At 41.9% G+C, this 23,271-nt stretch overlaps 1 protein-coding gene and 1 long non-coding RNA gene across 6 annotated transcripts in view; one reads left to right on the top strand and one right to left on the bottom strand.

Moving 5' to 3' along the window:
- Positions 1-1,349: 1,349 nt before the first annotated feature.
- LOC122862429 lies at positions 1,350-4,646 on the bottom strand. Its single transcript, XR_006374695.1, has 2 exons — positions 4,508-4,646; positions 1,350-4,048 (listed from the first exon to the last, which is right to left on the bottom strand). It is a non-coding gene; the product is annotated as an uncharacterized LOC122862429 (long non-coding RNA).
- Positions 4,647-4,656: 10 nt separating this feature from the next.
- The window catches only part of ldlrap1b (low density lipoprotein receptor adaptor protein 1b), a 33,038-nt gene continuing 14,423 nt past the window's right edge, over positions 4,657-23,271 (top strand). For 2 of the 5 annotated variants that reach the window (XM_044167917.1, XM_044167918.1), the window contains exons 1-3: positions 4,660-4,907; positions 20,461-20,603; positions 21,688-21,800. In XM_044167917.1, coding sequence (XP_044023852.1) covers positions 4,823-4,907; positions 20,461-20,603; positions 21,688-21,800 — 341 coding nt within the window. In that variant the 5' untranslated portion in view covers positions 4,660-4,822. Of the gene's footprint in view, positions 4,908-20,460; positions 20,604-21,687; positions 21,801-23,271 lie in introns of all 5 variants that reach the window. The other 3 variants (XM_044167919.1, XM_044167916.1, XM_044167915.1) reach the window with 3 other exon arrangements.

Raw genomic sequence — 23,271 nt, 5'->3', positions numbered from 1 at the left:
AGATAATCTCTGTCCACTCAGGCTCTGGTTATTAACTCTGTCAAGAACCACTAATTCCCTCTTTTCAAGACCAGAAAATCCCATTTAGCTCTGACAAAAGGAATCTATGAATAATTTGTTCATGCTAACCACTAATCAGAGCTGGTCAAAAGAATGGTTGGTGACCAGTGGAGCTACCACAACACTATCCAGCAGCATTGGGTTGGTAGGTAAATGAAGTTGGGAGTGTGCACTATTTAAATAATGCCAGAGGGGAATGCTAGTCCTTGATGTTAAAACTGAGTATTTAAGCACACGTTTCTACACCCCACTCTTTGTCTCCATTTCAAATTCAGAAGTAATCACCATCAGGCAGTTTCTGTGCTCTGCTGACCTCGGGGCTTGAGATTTCAGTCAGTGATGGAACCATAGAAGGGAGCAAATTATGGGCTGCCTCACATTTTGATTTGAGTGATAATGCATTCATCTAATGCACTGGGAAAATTTTGGGAGGGAGATAAAGAATCCCTTTGCCAAGGACACTGAATTTCAATGCATGAAAGAAGCCCTCTGCTCAGCATTCTGTCACAGCCAGGCTTCCCCAAATACGCTTGATTAACCTGCACAGCGAGACAAATGTGGGTAAAGCTCCTCGCTCATTTTCTCTGCATTAAGCAGTGCCTAGGCTAGGCATAAATTTGTTTTACACTCAATCCTCAGTATTTTATTGTGCTCCTTGTTCCAATTTGGCAACACACTGTTTGGCAGAGTCAAGCATGTGGAATTAACAGATTATAAAAGGTATTTTCTAGCAGACTTCATTTGGCACAGCTGTACTCGCAATGTCATTAGCCCAACAAATCTACAGTAAATCCAGCTGTTTGAAGAGAAGAAGCCATAAATGAGAAATTCGGGGTATAGCTCTCCTGTTTCCCTTGACCTACTCAATTAACATAAAGTCCATGAGCAATTTTCTTGGTGGAAATACACTTTCCACCCCCGTGCCTCTGTACCTGTCCCTCCGGAAAACAAGGAACATGGTGAAATAGATTAAAAATGAATTGGTTTTCTCAGATGATCACTGAAGAGTGTGTATTTACAGTGTGGGTGAATAGATGTGTTTATGGATACACTCCCATGGCCGATGCTATGAGGCTGCGTACTTGTGTTTCTCCTTGTGTATGAATAAATCATTTACCTTCATGTGCAGCTGGATCTCTCCTCTCTTTCCCAGCAGAAACTCATTGATTTTTCTTCCCATTCACACCTACTGTTACTATTACCAGTGCCGCTGCTAGCCATTTTGGTGCCCTAAGCATAATTCCTTTATGATGCCCCCCACCCCGACCCCGAGAAAAAAAAAACGTTTGTTTTTGCCAGTTTAACTTTTTATTACCAAACATAACTCAATACCAATAACACACAATAGCAGCATCACAGTATAAAACTTAAGAACACTAAAAAGAGAAAGTAAAATCTTCACAGCTTTGCTGACTTTGTAAACAGTAAACAGAATAGCAAAATAAAAAAATATCAAAATAATCCAGACTTTTTTTTTGCAAATTCAATGTCACTTTGAATAAATTAAATTAAATAATCATCAATAAGTACAAACAAGAATAGTCAGTCTTCTTGTCTTCAGTCTGCTCCTCCTAAATGACGTATCTCAGCATTGCCCCTGCAATAATTTAGAAATACGAAGAAAAAGGATCAGTATAGAAAGAGACAAAATATTCAAACAAAGACTCTTATACCAGAAAAATATAATAAACATTTATAACTGAAAGCATGGCAGCCAAGCAGTTCTCCCCCTTTATTCCTTATTTATCTATTATTAAAAATAAAAACAATAAAAAAAATTCTGCGTTAGATTAAACTGAGAAGGGTCATAGGCATAGCACTTGCATATTGTTGTCCTACTGTTAGTTTAACTGCTTCTATTGTTCTCATTTGTAAGTCGCTTTAGATAAAAGCATCTGCTAAATGAATAAATAAATGTAAATCTAAATCTACTCTAATATAAAGCATAATAGAATGAGGTGCGATAATGCACACAAATCAACAGTAATGTTTGCTTTATATAATTCATAATGACATTTTATATTTTATATATATATATACATAACAGGAATTGTTAGCCTACCATGTGCACTGCACTGACTGCTAACTGTTAACGTTACTGAGAAAGTATTAACCACCGTCACGTCAAAATAAACCATAAACTACTGCTCAATATCTAAAGAAAGATAGTAAAAAAAAAAAAAGTAACAGCTAGTTGGTGTCAGGTCAGTTATTTTTAAAATAGGTAATGTTTAACCGTAAAATCTCAATTTAGCTTGCACCGAAGTTGTAAGTTATAATAACATAGTTTGCTAATGCTAACATTACCGTCAGCAAGTTCGAGGCGCATTACGATTAGCAGCAGCACGCACATGCAGCACATTTCCCGTATTTATGAATGATTAAACATGGACTTACCTGAAAGTGATGCACGGGCATCATCTCGCAGTTTCTTCTTCTTTCGTTTCTCAGCACCCGACTCCTGCTGTCTTTTCGGAGCCATGCTCAAATCTGTCAAACTGCGTCAGGCAGGCGCCCGCGCGAACAACCGGAACGGACCATCCAGCACGGGCGGGGGGGGGACTAGACTAGAGCAATTGTTAAATATCTTTCTTGTTCCACCTTTTTTGTTACATATACATGGCTAAAATGTGCCTAATATTTCTATAGGCTAATTAAATAATACCGGCATTTAAAAAAAAAAATTCATTAGGCTATTTTTGGTGCCCCCTCAGCACTTGGTGCCCTACGCACAGTGCGTGATGCGCGTGGTGGGAGCGGCGGCGCTGACTATTACATATGTGGCTGCTTTAAAAGTCAAGGTAGGTCTTGCCTGCTTCAATAACTGGCAGATTTATTATTTTAAGAGAGTGCACTCTTTTGTCTCAAGCCTTTCAGTGAAGTGTGGTTGTAAACGCCAATAAACAAACAGTAATTTAAAAGGAATGCGCCTGCCTGAGTACAGAGGGATTGTGTAGTTTACAGTGCTACACTGATGTGCTGATAATTCTCCCTTGGAATCATTTTTTGTACAAAACAAACCCAGTGCTATGTCACTGCTAACTGAGCTTCAGATTGTGACGTTGTGTGCAGTGGTGATGTATGTCCTCAAGGACATATTAGGCAATATTGTATTGTATTGTACTCTTGTATCTGAGCTTGTCATCTTCTATGAAATCTGGTACTGCAAGATTTTTTGAAAGCCATTCTCCTGAGTGATTCATTTGGTGGGTGATGATGTAAGCTCAGTGAAACTCAACGTAGAAATCGGACTTGGTATGATTTTAAATGTTTCAATAATGGACCCAATTCGATTCAAAAGTTTCGGCACCAACATATTTCTTACTTTGAGGACAATTTCCGCGTAACAAAATGCTTAATGTCGTCTCAACACAAGAAAAACTTTGCCTAAAAACAGTCAATAATCAGCAAATATTACAATACAAAATCAGGATGTTATCAAAGAATTACTAAATAAGACTAAAGTTACTATGTGCTATGGACATATTTTGCTCGGTACTGAAAAGGTATTAAAGTTCGACCCAAGCATAAATAGAAAAATATTATTTGTGGGTATGATGGTGCCTGCTACATTGGTTGGCATATCTCACTAAACATACTTGATCTATATTGTGTCCATGCATCATCTAAAAAGTCTCACACTCTGCAGAAAGTTGGACTATAAAAGGTTACAAAGGGTCATTTTGATCTCAGAGATATTTCATCTGTCAGAAGAGTTATCCTTTTGGCCATTAAACATGTATTTTTAATCATGCACAAAAGAGGTCAATATGACATGAATTGCTTCTGGCTGGCCAGCAGGGTTTCCTCTTCAGGACTGTGAAAAGAGGTCTAGATCTCCCTAACTTCATATTTTTTTCATCAGGAGACCCCTCTCCTCCAGATGTCCAGCAGGGACTTTTCCAGGACAGGACCTTTACAGCCTTCCTCCCCTGCAGCTGTTCACTTGAATGATGGGCCATCAGAGCACTTGGGCAGAATATGGGGGCTAGGGTTACATACAGAAGAGCGAATAGGATACACTTAATCAGAAATAATATTATATTAAGTGAATATGTAACAAAAACCAGGCATTGAAAGGACATTTTTGTGATAATAAATAGGATTGTGGAGTATGACGTTTAGCCAGTTGCCATAAGGAAAACACAATAATGAACAAAATCATTCACTAACAGCATAATGGTCAGAGGATAGATGTTACTATAATCCATAATATGGATTTAGCTGCTATATAGTGCTACATAAACCTGAAAAGGTGAGTCAACTGAATTGAAGTAGTTTCACCCTCCAAACCAAACTATTTCTGGTCATGACATTACTGACATTTCCACTGAATAGAAGCTCAATAAAGAAGAAGTCATGTGGCTGAATTAAACATGAGAGGTCTAACAACACACCGCCCGTGATGAGACTACCAAATCATGTGTCACTGGGAGTAAATCTGTACCGTGTAGTAACAGGAACAGCAGCAGCAGCACCGCCCGCCCAGGATGTGAGCGTTGTTGGTTGCTGCAACAACCTCACTCGCGTGATTCCACAAACGGGCGTCACGAACGTTACCCGGTTCATTTACATACATAACGCCGCCCAGGAGGACGAACATGATAATCTACCATCGATTAAAAGCTAACAGTGCGGAGGGGACAAAACACCAGCCGAAATAAAGTTTGGACGGGACAGGGCTGTTTTAAACCAAGCGAAGTGTTTCGACAGAAACGAACAGACGCTTGTCGGGCTCTTTGCCCCACTTTTGGATTACGATATGGACGCTTTGAAATCCGCTGGAAGGGCAATTATACGGAGCCCCAGTATCGCCAAACAGTCGTGGGGTTCGGGCAGACATAAAAGTGAGTACTCAGTCGTTCAATACATTATCGTGAAGGCGTTAGCTGGTGCTGCTTTGGCTAAATCAAGGCTAACTTGGCTAAACCGAGCTAGCCTCGACAAGGAGCTAACATTATAACCGGCGTGTACTTAGCGTCACTTTACAACTCGTCTGTGACCACAGTCAGCTACAGTTGTTCGGGACAAACTAGCTGTCAGCGTGGGGCGTGTTTGATAGACCTAGCGTCTTGAAAAACGAACACTTTACCATTAGAGCGAGCATTTAAAGTCGGAAATGTTTTGTTATGTTTTTGAACTTGACGCTGAAAGTGACAGCAGCGCTCCGCTGCTCGTAACCTGACTCCCGTTGAGGCTCCTCTGCGCACAGAGCAGCAAGTTCAGCTCCCAAACTCGTCCTCCGCTTATCTTCAACAAGTCGAATGAGTTGCTCGTTTTTATTCACCCGGACCGAAAGCCGACGCGTGTCACGACCAGAGTTTGAGGTTCACGTGAAATCCTGTGGTTGTCTGCCACGTCACTCTGCGGACTGACTGACACGGTTTTGAAATGTACACCAGAGGCTCAGCGGGGAGCTTAATCCTGCGATCTGGTCTGTTGAGCGACTGGAGAGAGAGAAGTAGGGGAGTCACGGGAGTGAAAAGGCATGAAAAGATGAAGGCTGTACAATCCTAGCAACACACTGTTGCTAGGCGATACACTATGTGAAACAAACAATGAGAGGTTGTATAAGAAAGGGGTTGCATAGTCTAAATCTTATAGGGTAGTCTCTTTTATCCTAATCCCAAAATCAGATTACGGTTTAATTATCATGAAAGCCACCTTTAGAATTTACTTGGGTTTTCCATATTGTTATTCCCTCCAATGTGTACAGTCATCACCCAGGCGGCTGAGCGTGATCACCCTGACAATGCTAGCGTGGCTCTCACATGCAGGCTGAGCCACCCAGACCCTTTTTATGTATGCCTACACAAAGGGGGGATGTCCCCTGCTCCCATGACTCCCCCCCCTTTTATTTTTATTTCATAGACAATAGACCAGTTGGCAGCAAGATGTCACACGTGTCAGACAGTGCAATCGATGCTTTGTTTTGGTCCACTCCTCTCTGTGGTGAGTGATGCACAATCAGCACTGTCCCTCCACATCTGACCAGGCAGTGGTTGCAGAGGGCTAACGACCAATCAATCCCAAATGCGGAAGCTTAGGCTGATGGTGAGCTTTGCCATGACCCCACATTCAATCTGAGGCAAAAAATATCGTTCTCTCTCTCTCTCTCTCTCTCTTGCTGCTGCTGCTGCCACAAACAGACAGTTAAGCAGGGAGAAGCTGGTTCTGTCAATCATTTTGTATCTATCATATAATTTCTTCACCCACATTACTTATTCATCTGAGGTTCCTGTTTTGTCTATGATCAAATAACTGTTCATCTTTCCATTTTTTTTCATTTTTTTTTAATCTGGTGATATAATTATATGTTTAACTGTGTTTCAGTAGTCACCAGTGAACTGCATAGTCATGAATAAAAGGCAACTTGTTTCATCATGTAATGTCAGTAAGTTTCTGCTTTTTTCGTTTTTTGTTTTTTTACACGATATGTATCCAGATACTGTTGTAATTTAGACCACAGGATAAAAAAAAAATAGTAATTCCTTTTTAGTAGTGTGCCTTCTGACCTGGGATGTGTAAGTCAAAAATACAACATTCCTAGATTTAGCCAGGTCCATAATTTGAGGCAAAGTTTTGCCACATGTCTCCAGTAAGCTTGCCTCTCTCTCCTGTGTGTAGGCTTGCCCTTGTCAAAGCAGCCTATTCACTTCTTTGGCATCTATCAGCACTGCATTCCTTTTCTACCACTGTCAGTCCTCGATCACAACAGGATCCAGTATTGTTTTCATAAAACTGCCCTGTGTTTCTTTAATGATCACTGCTTGTCAACATTTAAAGTAGGCTGACATTAGCACCTACTTTGCTGCGTTTGCCTTGCTTTTGCGGTCGTGTGCCTCTGCATGGGCAAGAATGTGTCAGCCATGTCACTTCCTGTATAGTTATAAGCAGCTCAGTTGCTTTTTGGCAGTCTGCAGAGCTGACAAAATGCTTCCCTGTGCTGCCCTCCCATTACATCCAAATAGTTCCCATTTTTTGGGGGGGGGTGGTATGTAACTTCTACCATCTTTCTAGGTATAGAAGGCCCTGTTATTTTCTTTGCCAATCTGAAAAGTGTGGGAGGCAGAAAATCCCTGTCTGCATTGGGGAGAGACAGTTCCCTCCCATGTTCCTGGTCAACGAGCTGTCTCTGTGAGGTTGTCAGTATTGAAGCAGCTACATATTAGGATGTCATTCGACCCATGCAGATGGCTAATGAGGAAGTGCGTATGATCTTAAACCATTTAGACTGCATCATATGTAACACCTAGACGTGTGAGCCAATGTTGACGATCCTGCCACCGAAGATGGTAGTTGGTGTAGCTGTTGACTCAATAGCATTTTGTACATTATTCAGATAGCATCACTGGAGTGATAGAAGGTGGTGTTAAATAATTCATCTGTAGCTTTAATTTAAATGGCATAACGGTTAATGACAGACACAGTAGGTCTTAATTACCTTATTTTTTTATCTTACGAACTGTTATTTTTTTATTTTTTTTTAAATTTTACAATAGTTAGTTTGTGGTCTGCACCTCTGGCCCTGCCCTGGTCAGTCAGTGTCCCCTGGACAAAGTCATCCAAAGAGGGCTGTCAGGCTGTAATGGAGATTGCTTCCTGCAGGATTCCTTCATGGAGTTGTAAACTCCTCTCTGATTTATAGCCCTGTTAGATCTTCTGTATTTGTAAGCTGCTTCTGTGTGTGGAGTCAGTGTATGGAGTCACATGTGAATGTGTTTGTGGACAGGACTGCACAATCATGCATTGTCACTGTTTCTCCCAGAGGACGATTTTTAATCTTGTGGGGAAATGGATGTTTGACTTTATCTTGTTTCAGCTGACACAGCAGGAAAAATAGGATACAGGATCAGAATTGTTATCATTACACCAGTAACTGGCTAGGCTAGGTTGAGCAGTAAATTGCACTATGATGAATTTGTGAAGCAAAAGCCGATCGACTTGCATCTGTTATTCACTTTGCTATATTGCATTCAGTTGCCTGTGATTAGAAAAATGTATACCTGTTCCCATGTGTTTATTATTTCAGAGTAAACACAATTTTCCTTTCTGTGTAAACTGCAAAATTAGTTCCAAAAGACATCTTATAATTAAACACATTTATGGCAGAAACTAAATTAGAAAACCAAGTCCCCTGCTAAGATAGTTTTTTTTTCTTATCCAAGGAAATAGAACATATTTGTCCCACTTTGTCACAGTACTTTGAAAGACTATGCCATCCTGTGAAGCCAGAAGGGAAGTCTGGGCAGGAAGCACAATGGCTAACCAGTTCACCTTCCTGGTAAGAAATAATTGATGTAATCTCCTTCAACCATATGTGTAGACATATGGTCTGTGTGTTAGTTCACAGATCTTTAGCTTCATTGTTAGTATGGGAACTTGGTGACTAAATAAACACCATCTAAGACTTTTACAGCAAGGGGAAAGCCTATAAATCCCAATTAAGTATATTTAAACAGCTATCTCAGCCTGGGAGCAGTTACGTTGTTGGTCATTAAGTGTCCCCAGCAATTACAACTCCTTCCCTGTTAGTTTGTTCTGAGCAAGTGAGTTAATAACACTAGATAATACTGCAGGCATGATGAGAGCATTGCTCTACAGCTCCTAAAGCATGAGCAAGACATTAGTGCAACCCCCCCCCCCCCCGGTGAGCTTGTAATTCAGGTAGGACTTGTTCTTTTTTAGCACCCACTCTGATGCTTGTTCCAAAACTTGTCTTTTCTTTTTTCTTCAAGGTCCCCATATACCCAGAGCTATGGCTTGGAGAAAATCTCACTGCCAGTGGTAGTGAAATCTTATGACACACCCTTTACTCTAAACTCATCTTGTGTATGAAGTCCGTGGCAATGCAAGGGGATTATTTTTATCCACGGAAGATTCCTTTACCTCTCATTGACCTGTCTTTCTTGCTTCCACCTGTGTGTCTGTCACTGCTGCCAAAATTAAAAGTTGAAACATGTCTCTGCAAAGAAGCACATAATCATATTGGAGACAGGCTGTAGAGAAGCTGACATGCACAACTCCAAAATCTCAGGGACACATTGCGCAAATCTGTGGTCCTGTGTGTCAAACACTGACTAGTTGAACAAGAAGGATATTCATCAGCCCTTGTGGTGAAATGTGACTGAACAAAGGAATGGTTTATTTCTTTTTCATTTTATGCTGTTTTTATTGTACTGGTTTGGTTTAGAGGTCCTTGTGGGTCCTCTCGGTTCTTAGTAACAGAGAGCTGACCCTGGACTTGAGTTGGGCTGGGTCCAAATTATTATATTCAGTTGAATGGCTCCAGGTAGGGTCCCATTCTATTGCTGCAGGTCTCGGGTTTGTGTGTCAAATACCAGCGTGGAATCACTATCAGCTTCGATCAGGAGGTGTGTCATAATCAACGCAATTGTCTGACCAACGGTCTGAAACCCCCAAATATTCAGTTTTCTAACGTCTGACAAAGAAAACCAGCAAATCCTTCACATTTGAGAAGGTGGAATCCAATGTTTTGCAATTTTGCTTAAAAAAAAACAAACTAAAACGATTCATCAATTATCTCATTATTTTTATGTTTATAATCATTTTGGCTTTACTTTCTTCACCCGCAGCAAAGCCTGGTACAAAAAAACAGTTTTGGTCTCTATAGCTAATTTCCCCCTTCATGATAACTGTGAGGGAGGTGAATTTCTTTATAACTCACCCGTTTAAATATATTAAGGCTTAAAGTTACGCATAAGTAAGGAAGTGGCCGCTTTGAGTGACAGGTGGGTGCCTTATCAGTTGGCTTGCCGCTAGGTGGTCCAGCAAGCCTCACCTACACCTCTTTGCCCATTTTTTGATTCAGTCAACATTCAGAGTCGGGCACTGCCAAGATGGTGATGGCCAGAGCCGCCCACTTCGCGCTTCACAACGGCTCTTCAGAAACCTATGGTTGATGTTGCAGACACTACTTTCATGTTTTCTACAGTCTATGATACAGACAAGTGACGACAAAGGAAAAACCAACATAAAGTCTCTCACTAAGGTGTTGGGCCACCTCGTGCAGCCAAAACAGCTTCAATGCTCCTTGGCATTGATTCTACAAGTCTCTGGAACTCTATTGGAGGGATGAACACCATTCTTCCAAAAGATATTCCCTCATTCCCTCATTTGGTGGTGGAGAGAGCTATCGAACACATCACTCCAAAATCTCCCATAGGTGCTCAATTGGTTTGAGATCTGGTGACTGCGAAGGCCATAGCATATGATTCGCATCATTTTCATACTCATCAAAGCATTCAGTGACCGCTCGTGCCTTATGGATGGGGGCACTGTTATTCTCCAAGAGACCACTCCCATCAGGATAGAAATGTTTCATCATAGAAAGGTGATCACTCAGAACAACTTTGTATTGATTTGCAGCGACCCTTTCCTCTAAGGGGACAAGTGGACCCAAACCATGCCCCCCACAGAGCCACCGGATCCCCTCACTGTAAGGGTCGAGCATTCAAGCCTGTACCATTTTCTTGGTGTACGCCACGCATGTACTTGTCGAGAGTATGGTGAAGGATGACTCATCTGACCATATCATTTTTTTTCCACATCTCTGTAGACCAGTGCCAATGGGTTTTGCACCACTGAACTCTCAAATGTGCATTCATCTTTGTAATGAGGGGTTTATGCACTGCAACCCTACTATAATAAACCTCTCTATGTAATTGTCGACCGACTGTTCTTGCTGACACTCTGGTCACGCCCTCAAGTCACCTGAGGAAGAGTTGCTCTTCTGTTTGTTTCCTTACATATCGCACTAATGCACGAGCATCACGGTCATCAAATGTGCGCTGCCAACACTTTTTTTTTTTTTTTTTTTTTGGAAATTCTCTTTACATTCTGACACCAATCAATGAATCAAATGTTTTGGGGGGGAGAACAATCTATTATCTGTGGCTGTCAGGCCTGTAACAAGCCCATCCAATATGAAATTATTTGGTTGGATCATTTCAGTATGTAGCTGTCTTGCATTACCTACCCTAGCTTTAAAGATGCACCCAGCCCACTTTATAAAAATGGCATCTTTATTTGTCATTATCATTTGAGTTGCAATAGAAACTAGCTCCTCCTGTTTAGCATGGCTATGCACAGGGTGCTTTAAGGATACGTTTCATAACCGTGCTTCTTGTTGAGAGTACATTCTGGCCTCAGCAGGTCGTCAGCTGTAATCCCTGACTGGCATGACCACTCATTTCTTCTCCCTCTCCCTCTCCTCACTTTCCGTCTTTGAGTGGATTTAGCCAATACTGAAACACATGCGTGTCTCACGACTTAAACCGTGACTATAAGACTCTTATCCTCTGCAAATCCTTTCCTTCACCCAACTGGAATTGTTTTGAATGGTCATCAAATTAAATACTGATAGCTACACAGTCATGCAACACTTCCTTTGTATGATTGGGAATGCTCCAACACAGAAATTTAAGAATATCATAAGCCTGCTGGTGTAGAAGATGAAATTAGAGTAGCACCCTGGAGCCCAAGGACAAAGAAAAAAGAGGTCACAGGCTGCTGGGCATAAAGGATCCCCCACTGACTGTTCGTCTTACTTTGTATCGATTGCTCCTTTAGTGAACTGGCCTGTAGTGTATGTCTCTGCGGTCATTTGTATCTAATGTTGTTGGTGTATTTGTGTATGTCACACAGCGAGACTTTGACCTGGGTTTCCGATGATATTTAAAACATTTCCTGTATCCTTTCCACAGAAGCTGAAGTTAGAGGGGGAACAAGAATACTGGATCAGTCTTTGTACCAGGCAGGGACAGACAGTGACATTCGCCCCATGTGTAGTAACACACTTTTTCCCTTTGAGTAACACTCAGTCTTTCTCTTCTTAACAATGCTCTCTCAGCCTTTTCCTGTAATGGCTCTTTTGTGTCTCTTTTTAAGAAGTGGTGATGGTGGTGCTCGTCTCTGACCTGCACTGAAATCAACAGCCTGAACAGAACACATAAGGTCACATACAATACAGTACATAACATGGTTACATGAGACTCAACCACAGAAGATAGTCTACAATAGAATTGTAGGACTTAACTTTTTTTTGTGGCATAGTTAGAGGTTGTCCAAGGCTCTCTCAGCAAGCTTTGTGCTGTGTCTCTGTGTATCCCTCCAGGCGTCTTTCCTCATCTGAGTCGGCAGTTTCTAAATTAGCCCAAAGTGTCCTGATTGGAATCTAATAATGCTGGAATAGGTCTTTTTCGCACGTGTCTTGTCGTTGTGAGATAAGAGGAGGTCATCTTAGCACAGTCCTAGGTCAGCTGAGGCCTTAAATAGCTGAAGATACATGAGCAAATTTTGCTTTAGTGATTGGTTGCAGTTGGAATATATCTTAGTAATTGGGAACTATTGATCTTTTAGACACTCCCTTTGTTTTCAAAGGTTGTTTGTGATTTGTCTTAAAGAATAAGTCTCTTATTTCTCTGTGCCATATACTTCCATTGTAGTCCAAAAACTATTAAAAACACATTAGTGAGCCACACCTTTTGCAATGGGTGACATGTTTCTTTATTACGATGAACATTGGTACTGTAGTTTATTTGGTGTAGTTTATTTGGATTCTAAATACACGCTGCTGGAAATCCTAGCTCACAAAATGTGTATCAACCGGCTGCTGAAAACAGTCGCTGACAAATGCACTGTGCCCAGCTGTTGACTTTTAGAAATTGTTGGTCTGCTGTTTGCACCCAAACACGACAGATTCCCTCTCACGCCAATTTGTTTGGGTTGAGAATTGCCCGTGACTTAAGGAGCAGATAGTGTTAGGCTACTTCTGTCCATAGTGTGAAAGGCAGCCAGAGTACACACCTTTTCTCAATATCCCAGGGTGACACACATCTCTAACCAAAGCAAGAATTGAGAGCCTGTTATTTGCCAGGTTTCAGTGCTTGTTTCCTTGTTTGGAAGCACATGTGTTTTAAAATGACAGAGGCCCCAGTGAAAATGTATTAATTTCCCAACTTGTTTGCGAGAAGGTATGCAGGTGGGCAGGAGTGTGTCCAGCCAGACCAAAAACAATGACTCATTCACAGTTTGGGATCCAGAGGGCTCAGATGAACGCGCTGGGAATGGATTCTCTCCTTTCACTCATGCACTGACGCCAGTGCGACACCACTGAAAAGAACTGTTGCAGCAGGCTCGTTGCAGCAGGCTCGACTCGTGGAGCCTGCTGGAGCTGGAGAGTGGTGGTGGTGGTGCTTTGACTGTTGACCTGAAAGTCTTTATTTGTGTTTGTATGTTAAACCAAGCTGGGCCACAATGCTGCTAGTCCCCCCTCCCCGTTCCCTAGAATCCCCACATAACTAACTGCTGTGGCCTAGTGTAGCTTTGCTGACAAAATCTGGTATCACTTGTAGAATGATGTCAATAACAAGGATGTAAAAGGATTTTCCCGGATACTGCTAGAACATTAACTCCTACTATTTGCTGTGATAAATATTGTGTAAAGTCGCAGTAGATCTGACTCAGTCACACCATAGTCATATAACCTACTCGGCTTTGTCACGAATTTGAATTGGTTTTCGGTTGACGAAAGTATCACTGACTGGGAGGAAGAGTGGGCATTTTCATCTTTAATTCATCTCTGTCTGTCCTCAATCGTTGGGCAATCATAGCTTGTATTTAGAGAAGCGTTTTCATCCATTTTCAAGCACAGAAGCAGTATTAATGTTGGCTGGAAGCAAGCTAGATCTCAGTGATAAAACGACTAAGTTGTCAGGATAGCACTGTGGTGATTTGTGTTTTTATGCCTGTGTCGCTGCATGCACATCTCCCTCTCTGCCAGCCCCAGAGTATTAACTACCTTATTTAGCCTGCACTCACAGCATAGCAGAGCGCTCCTGCTGTTTCCACGGTGATTAAACTGTTGCATCTCCCTAATTGTCCATTACGTTTGTTGTGTGTACGTATGTGAATTTATGGTGAGAATTTTGACTAGCTGCCTTCATTTGCATATTTTTCCTGGTATTTATTCCTGGACTTCATTTCACGATTGCCTCACTTCCTTTTTCTCTTTTATCAGCTTGTTCTTCATTTATGAATGTCTCGCTGCCTCTGCCTGTCTTGTCTGTCTCCCTCCCTCCCCCTCTGTCTGTCTTCCCTTCTTAAAGAGGTAAGGCCATGAAGAGCAGATCTTCTCTCCTCATTACTGTCACTGTCGCTGGCCGTTGACAGGGAGTGATCCTCTCCGACCCTTCCTTGTCCAGTTCTTCTGTGTTTGCTTTGACCAAATTACCCACCACCACCACATCCACCACCCCTTCTCATGCTCTAATGCCGCGCAGGCTCAGCCCTCAAATCCCTATGATTATAATTCCCGAGGCCTCTGTGCTGTCTTGCCTTTCCAGATCTCTTGTTGCATCAAAAGGGCCCAACTTCCTCTGTAGTTTTAGCTTCATTAAATCTTCATGAAAAGTCCCAGCTTATGCATAGACTCAAATGATCGGATCTTAAAGAAGAGACTAAGGCCTTTCTAGTGCGTTTTCTTCCATAACAGTCTTGTGTAACCACCAGAGCGGTCGGATAACCACAGCCTGGCCTGACACTCGGAGCCCTCCGACAACAAACAGACTGTCTGGATTTCTGCTCGCGGGATCATTGAACCCCACAGCTCCAATAACCTGCCGGAACTCTGCAAATCTTGGCCACAGTTGGTCGTACACAGTATATATAGCCTGCAGTAACTGTTAATACTGGTGTCCTTTTCCATATCAGAGAAAAGTCTGTCAAAGCAGAGGTAATGGGGAAAAGGTGGTATGATATGGCGTAGGCTTAGTCTTTTCTTAGATTTTGAGAAGTTGTGCAGACTATTTCCCTCGAAATGGTAATACAATTGAAACACGTCGAAATATCACAGATTTTAGGAATTTTAAATGTGTCTTAAACACATTTTGACATTCTCATGCAGTCTAAAATGCCATCAGACACATTCTTTCTGAAGAAACCTTATTGCTTTAATGACCTCTTATCGCACTCATCGACAGGAGCATTTGATCCAGAAGTCTGATGTTCCTGTATTATTAAACCTGGCTGCTTTTTACACTCTGTGATTATAGAGGTTTTAAACGTTTGTAGACTTTTACTCCAGTTCAGATTCGGTGAACTGCAGAGCGAGGAAGTAGCTGCATGTATTTTCTTGGTTCTTCTCTTCTACTGGCTGAGCCTTGCCGGTGGAGTGTTGAGACTTGTCTGAAGCAGGAGGAGACAGAGGGGATAGGAGCAGGTTTCCATCTGACTGGCAGAGAGGACTTCACACTGGCTGTGTGATTACAGGCTGAATGATACGCTTCAATGAGTGGCTGCCAATGGGTTTTTTTTTTTTTGTCAAGGGCTATGAGTACGGCACATTGCTGCACTAACTGTTATCACGTCACAAACTACACATGAAATGAGTAATTATCGACAGTTAAAACTAGCTAGCCAAAAGGTAACCGGAAAACAACTTTTGGACAGAGACAAGTAACCATTTTCCCATCATCTCCTCTTTATTTATATATATACTTATATTTTCTATTGAATTGTGGCATGATTTGTACATATAAGGAGCCAAAAATACACAGTTAGTGCTATTTTGCAACATTAACTGTCCAGTTAAAAAATATTAACCTTAACTTGACCTTCAGACAAACTAATTTGGCAGCAACAAATATTATATTTCGACTCTGAGACCAACGTTTATCTGCTAAAGCCCAACAATGGAGCAAAGGAGATTGTCGCCATTCTGTTTGAGGGCTTTAATTCTTTATTTGGAAGATCGACCATCAGGCAGAGTCGCATCTGGGAGTTAATCCAGTGTTGACAGATGCTGGGAATGGTAAATTCTTATTTTTCAAGCTCCCATCATTTGGCGGTCAACCAGCAGCTATTTGTTTTGTTACTGTTCACTGAGTCTTCTTCCGTAACACATTTCCCTCGTCTGGCATGAACAACTCTGTAGTGTGGTTGATATTTATGTAATGGTTTGAGTGTGTGAAGAGGTGCTGAGCTGGGCAGCTGTAAAAAGTTTTCCAGAGGCTCTGGGCGCGGGCACCTGGTCCTGTGAAGACTTGCAGAGCAGGAGCCAGAGCAAGACTGAATGAACCCCACTGGCTCATTAGCCCCATTATTCTTTGAAGATGATTGGCTAAACAAACCCTCGCACATCTTACACTCACTGATGTTTGCAGCAGCTGCGGCCCTCTACCTGCCTCCACAATCCCATCCCCTTCCACTGAGCAACCATCAGCGCTCCATTCCCTGCTTACTCTGGCTTAGTTACAGGCAGTGTCACCCAGGCGAGCTGCGCTTGCTGACCAGCCAGAGCTCCAGCGTAGCCAAGAAGCCTTTGAAGTTTGCTCTAATCAGCACGGCAGCTGCAGAGAGCTGCCGTGGAGGGGGCTGATACTGGTGTTGGTGTTGGGTTGGGGGTTGGTTGTGTGAATGCAAATGTGACCAATATGAAAATGGATTATTATTCCATACAAAGCTGCACTCTGGGTATATGCACCAGTCTAAAAATAGCTCCAGTTCGTGAGTTGCTCATTTGAACTGCCATTGTGTCAGTTTTTGAAGAAAGCTGTTGTTTTATTGCTCACTAAATCTGCTACAGTGAGGTTGAAAAGGGGTTTTTTAATCTACTCATCTATGTCAGGCAGGCTGAACTAAAGATTTCCCATCATCTGCGTGGTCTAGTCTTACAGTAGCTTCCTCAGGATCTCTTGGGACGGGGGATTCCAGATTCTGCCAGTCAGGGTGAACTGCTGGTCATCCCCAGAGACTAGCCTCCTGCAAGCATTAGTATGGGCAGTTGAAGTACAGAGGCTTGCTTCTGATATCTCTGCTGGACCAGCACAAGCCTGCTGCTGCAGCTGTGTGTATTATGTGAATGACATCTCTCCTAAGCCTTGAATCACTCAGAGCGTTTTTTAAAGCACATTTGACAGATTGTTGTAATCCAGTGAAGCAGACCTGTCAGCACTGTTGCCTTTTGAAAACGCTGAAAATCTCTGGACTCAGGTTCACGGTTGCTTTTACAAACAAGAGCAAGCACTAAAGGTTAGAAATGTCATGCTAGCTGAGCTTAAGCCTGCATTAGCTCCATCATATTTTTGTAACTGTTTGAAAATGTCCTACGTATCTACACCTCGTAATGGACATTTATTGTCCACTCGGACCACTTGGTAACTTGATTTAGTTCATGAATAGGAGCTAATGATTCCTCGCCACAGATGTTATTACAGTAACGGTGCTACTTATCTAGGCACTAATGTAACTACAGGATCGGCCGAGGACTACAGCCTGATCTGTTCCCCACATTTAGGAGCTCCAAGAACTTGAGAATGGGTGTTCAATGTCAGACTCACCCATGACTTAAGTATAGGTTTGGTAAGAGCTACATTTAGACCCTTATAACCACTCACGGTTTGCTTGGTTTGGCTGAAGAAGAAAGGAATGTTATCGTTTAGCTTATGCTGCCTTTTTATAAGTGGTTTAAATGATATGGGTTCTTAAGCCAAGTGATAGTATTCACAAAGTATAAATATATTCAAAAAGCTTTAAAACACTTCACTTACTGGGCTGACTACTGGCCATTTTGCAGATGAATAGTATAATGTAGTTGTGAAAACACCTTGAAGTAAATACATTTACTTTTTTTGATAATCTTTTTTAAATGTTAGACAATGTAAATTAGAAGTGCTAATCAATAACTGTTTCATCATTAAAAGCTAATAAAATATGAAATGCATTGCTCAGTGAAAGCTTAACTTAAACTGATATTATTTGGGTTAACCCAGCATTTGAGACTCATGAAAGTATTGTAAAGCACATGAGCAGAACCTTTTTTTTTTTTTTTTTTTTTTTTTTTTTCTTCATTTCTTTACCATTTATAGCTGGCTGCACATCTCAAAGACATGGTGGTGGTGACCACGGGATTCTATTTAGATCACCCTGAAGATACTGGGTGCCATGAAGACCACCCAGGAGGGAGGGCGTGATGTTGTTGATTGTGTTTTCTGATGGACCTACCTTTTTTTTTTTAGAGGAGACAAATGGATCCCCCTGCCCCCACTCAGTATCTCACCACATAGCGGCAAGTCCATAAACCTTTTTTATGAGCTTCAGGGCGAAGTTAGCATGTTTATTGTTGAAGCAAATGGCTGAATAATGGAGAATCAGTTTGTTGTCTCACTGCGTGAACTTCCACTCTGAAATTTAGTTTCCTCTTTGGCTGTATCAGAAAACTGTTTGTTCAGCTGGTTCCTAATTGACTCATGTTTGGTCAGTTTGAAAGCTGCTGAATGTTAAAGCTCTAGTGTGGACTGTCAACATAATTCTAATATTTGTTGTTGTTTGGAAGGCAGGTCCTGTTGCTCTTTTCTTTTTCACTACTCCGTCTCTGTGGTGTAGTCCTGTAACCAGGCACCCCCGGCTATCTTCATACGGATATAATATGAAGAGAAGGCCTTGAGCAGCTCACGTAGCATTCCTCTGATAAAAGAAATCAAAACCACAGCCTCAGTCTTTCATTCTCCAGAAGAATTTACAGTATTGAGTCCTGGATACATATCACTCTCTAGTACGCTGGAGGAGATGATCTTTTATGACATCCCCGGCAGTAGTTGGCAGGATTGTAATTGAGTTCTGGCAAACAGTTTTATCTCTTGAACATGTATTTGACACCTAGTTTAAAACAGTGAAAGCATGGTTATTCAAAATACCACCACTGATGTTTGATTAAAATTTTTTTTTTCAAAAGTTTTTTTTTGTTGTGGTGTATGAAGAGTCTCTATAGTGGTTTTAGCTGAAAAAACTTTAAACCTCAGTTGAAACCTCACAAACCTAAACTAAGCTACCAGATGTGACTATAGCTCCTGCTGCACAGTCAGGCAGTCAGGCGGCACTTCCGCCTCCACAGGAGGCCGCAATGCGCCCCGAAGCGCTGCCCACTTCCATTCGGCACCCATGTTAACCAGTTGGGCTGATCAGAGTGCGATGTGGCCGGCTCGCGCTCAGCAGCGAAAGTTTCAGCGTCTGGTCTATTTTTTTTCCACGTGCTGCGAGCAAATCTGACAACAAAACACAGTGATAATCTATTAGAAACGATAGAAATTAATATTACTTATGATATAAATGATCTGATTCTGATAAATAATATCCCATGCTTGCCAACACTTGACAACTTGATTTCTCTGCCCCTCTCCCCGCTGTTCTCCTGGAGTGCTTTTTGGTTTTATTTTTCCCCCCCACATGATAAAAAATATGAAGATCTGCCCATACACTAGATTTATTAGAAATAGTATCACTGTTTGTGATTGTGTTTTTTAAGTTAAGTACTTATTCCACATATTTGTCAGTTGTCTCTAAACTGAGAGCGAGAGAGACGAGCAGACACACACAGGCGTGTGTGTGTGTGTGTGTGTGTGTGTCCCTCCCTGCAGATCATCACACAAGGCGATCCTTTTAACTTCACTGTTGCAGAAGAAGCGACGCCCTGCAGAAACACATACAAAGCTTTAAGTTATCAATTCATGAGATTATTATAAAGATCAGCTCTTTATTGTGATTAAAAAAGAGCAGAGGAGCAGAATCGCTTGTTGACCTGCACGGAGAACTGCGCTTCTAGTGTGAACAGCCAGGACACTGCTCGCAGGAGAAATGACCTAGCGTGGCGCTTCCACCTCCTGTGTGTCCCCGGCGTAACAGTGTCTTCTCTTGAAGACTTTAACTGTGAAGCAGCTGCAGAAAGTGTTGTTTGCAGTAAACGTGTACTTAACCCCAGAATTTCCAAAGTCCCTTCAGACTTCTAACCACATGGATAAAAATACTCTGTTTGCCCATAATATTAAGAACCCATTACCTTATTTATAGTAGGTTATTTCTTATTTCACCATTTTAATTCTACTTAATTCTCCACCTTATTTTCGTGTTTTCTCACAGCTACTTTAATCTGCTCACCTTGCTTTTCCCTTTCAGTTATCTTTTTCTCTTCTCCACACCACCCGCTCCGCCTCTCTCTGTTTCCCTCTCCCACAACTCGCGATTCTGTTTTCACAGCTGCAGGTGTGGAGGAGGCTTGTTGTTAATGACGTTGCCGGTCAAAACGATCACTGTTGCTTTACCTGGTCCGTGTTTGTGAATGTAATACCAGAGAACGTCTCTCTCCCTCTCTCTGTTTCTCTGCAGAGCACTTGTGCTCGTTAAAACACGCGACCATAATGAGGTTATGGTTTGGCTGCTGTCGTATCTAAAGAAGCTGAGTCTACCATCCTACAAGTGGACTGAGAGAATGCTGTGCTGTACTGACACATGTCTGACACAAACATCTCTTAGCCTGCCTTATAGTACAACACACAGGGTTGTTGGTGAGCAGAAGTGTCACTGGTGCGTGTCTCTCATCTGCAGAGCTTCCAGAGAACTGGACGGACACGAGGGAGACCCTTCTGGAGGGCATGGTGTTCCAGCTCAAGTACCTGGGGGTCACAATGGTTGAGCAGCCCAAAGGAGAGGAGCTGTCTGCGGCTGCTGTCAAGAGGATAGTGGCCACGGTGAGAGACAACACACACCTACACGCTTGCAGCAGGCAAGACACACACACACACACACACATAATTGGAATAGCTTAAACACAGGGTGCCCAAAACCTCTTGTCAATGCACCGTTATTCAGAAAACTATTCCCAGAAAATGAGTTTCTCTCAAACACACAGAGTATCTTTCCCACATCATCTCCTCCACCTCCGCCACTTGGAAATCATAGTCATCCAGAAGTTTTCTCCTGTTTTATGAGCTGACTGACACCTCTGTGAATAGCAACTGGTTTGCTGCCTACTTTCCCCCCCGAGGCCCAGGCTGACATTTAGAGGAGGATGCAATTAGTTTGGACACTGTTGCTGAGTATATGGCTCAGCCAGCTTTATCATGGTGGAAAAGGCTTAATGTTATTGGATCTGGCAGCTCAGTGGATAATGAAGTTAGCGGCGGCAGAATGGTGGGACTCGGGACACGGTGATGTATGGAGAGGAAGGCTCTGATTGGGCCTAATCTGTTGGCTGCCCTTGGTGTCCCTTTGAAAAGGATGTTCGACTGCTGAATGGGATATTTTTTAACTTGTCATAGTGTAATAGGTGGACTTTGTGTAAAGTAATATTTTGTCCGGCCATAGTTGGAAAAGATGTAATTTACTCTGGATTGGATGTCTCTTAGGTTCTCTTCTCTAAGTTTTTGTGTTTTATTTTGACAATGTCTTTGTTAATTGGCTTATGGAATAGGCATGTTTTGCTCCTCAAGCCAACAGCTCTGCCATGTTTAGTTCAAAGGTCTGTCATATCTCCAAGGATTTAACTTATCTTTTAATTGCCATCTTTTGACCTACAGTCTGGCATCCGTGAAAGCTTGATGACAGGAAATTAGCTTTGTAACTTGATTTTTTTAGAAGATTGGTATCCCTGGCATCAGTGGATTTTGATTGACTTGAAAAAAGCAGTCTTATTATTTACATAAATACAAGGTTGACACTTAGCTAGATTGATTTTTTTAGTTATTTATTTTTTACTCACACTCACTCACTCACACACTTTCTTTTCTCTTTTTGGCCTCCACCCTTTCTTTCTCCGTCTTCCTTTCCTTCCAGGCCAAAGCCAGTGGGAAAAAGCTCCAGAAAGTCACATTAAAGGTCTCCCCACGGGGAATCATCCTTTTTGACAGTGCCTCCAACCAGCTGATAGAAAACATCTCCATATACAGGTCAGTCCTCCTCTTTCGACTATTCCTGACACATTCTGTGTCCCTGACACAGTCGGGAGGCCCCAGTTATGACATACTTTCACCCTAATCTTGTCATTATCACCTGCAATAAAACAAAAGTTGTTATTCTCCCTTTGCTCTCACCCATCACTGGATGAATGTGAGTGTAAGAAGGTGTGGTACTCCAAGGCAGTGTAAAGAGTTTCTGTATGTGTGTGTGTGTGTGTGAGAGAGAGAGTATTCAGTCTATCAGCAGTATGTCTCATCAATCTCAACTCTCAGCTGTATTTCTGAGCTTGACACACACACACACACACTCTCTCTCTCTCGTAAATGCCTACAGATCTCACTTGCTTGCCACAGCCTGCACACTTAAAGCTGCCTAACCTCCATTGGCCTCGAGCTTATGAGCCAAGCTTGAATCACTTTTCTAAAATTCCACATTTATGAGTCTACATATCAAGGAGAGCTGGGACTTTCCATCATTTTTCCAAGCATGAATAGGCTTATGTTGAATGATTTCTTCTAAAATCTGGCAGATTGAGGACAAAATCTCAATTTTTAACAGCTTTCTAAAGTTATCCTAGAACAGTTTGATTGACAAGTTGTCTATACTGACCATGTTTCTGGCTTTCCAGTGTCACTGTTCTTCAATGTTCTTCTATTTTAGGGAACAGTTTCATTTGCCCCATCTGGTCAATTTTGCATCACTTATCATTGAACATCTGCTTCCTGGCTGTGCAGCTTAGAGTAATCAGGATGGAGTAAATTTACAGCATTTATCTATATTAAAAATCTGGTATCTCCATCTCTGGGCTGTATTTTTCAGATTTAACCCGAGGAACATTGCACACAGAAGTCCATCAAAGGAGGGGAAAGGCAAAAAGTTGTAGTATTTTCTGTGCAATTTTGATTCCCTGACTATTAGGGCTGCAGATAACGATTAATCTGATGATTATTGTTTCGATTCATCGTTTGGTCTATAAAATGTCCGGAATTATTTTTCAAACTGCTTGTTTTGTCTGACTAACAGTCCAGTAGTTAATCCAATAGCTGTAGCTAATCTTCACATTTTAGAAGCAGGAACCAGAGAATGTTTGGCATTTTTGCTTGGAAAAAATTACTTAAATGATTAGTTGATTTATCAAAATTTCTCATTAATTTTCAGTCGATTCATTAATTGAATAATCCCCCTGCAGCTGCTTACCGTGTTGGTAGACAGGCCAAACTTCCTGTTGTTTTTTTAGAGCACCGTCATGCTCCTGGATGCTCCACCTCTCGCAGTATCTGCCTCATGTCTCTCCCTCTGCGCCCTCCCTTCAACTCTCCCACATCTCCCAAGGGGGGCCAAGCCTCACAGTTTGAAAACTTCTGAACTAGTCGTTTCAGCTCCACTGACGATGTCTTCATCACAAATTTCAGATAAATGTATCGTACAGCAGCTTTTCTTTTAGTTTGTGTGGGGAAAAAT

This window comes from Siniperca chuatsi, linkage group LG15 (genome assembly GCF_020085105.1).
Source record: "Siniperca chuatsi isolate FFG_IHB_CAS linkage group LG15, ASM2008510v1, whole genome shotgun sequence".
NCBI classification, from domain to species: domain Eukaryota; kingdom Metazoa; phylum Chordata; class Actinopteri; order Centrarchiformes; family Sinipercidae; genus Siniperca; species Siniperca chuatsi.
Note: the sequence above shows the minus strand (reverse complement) of the source record. Positions and strands in the feature narration are given on the sequence as shown.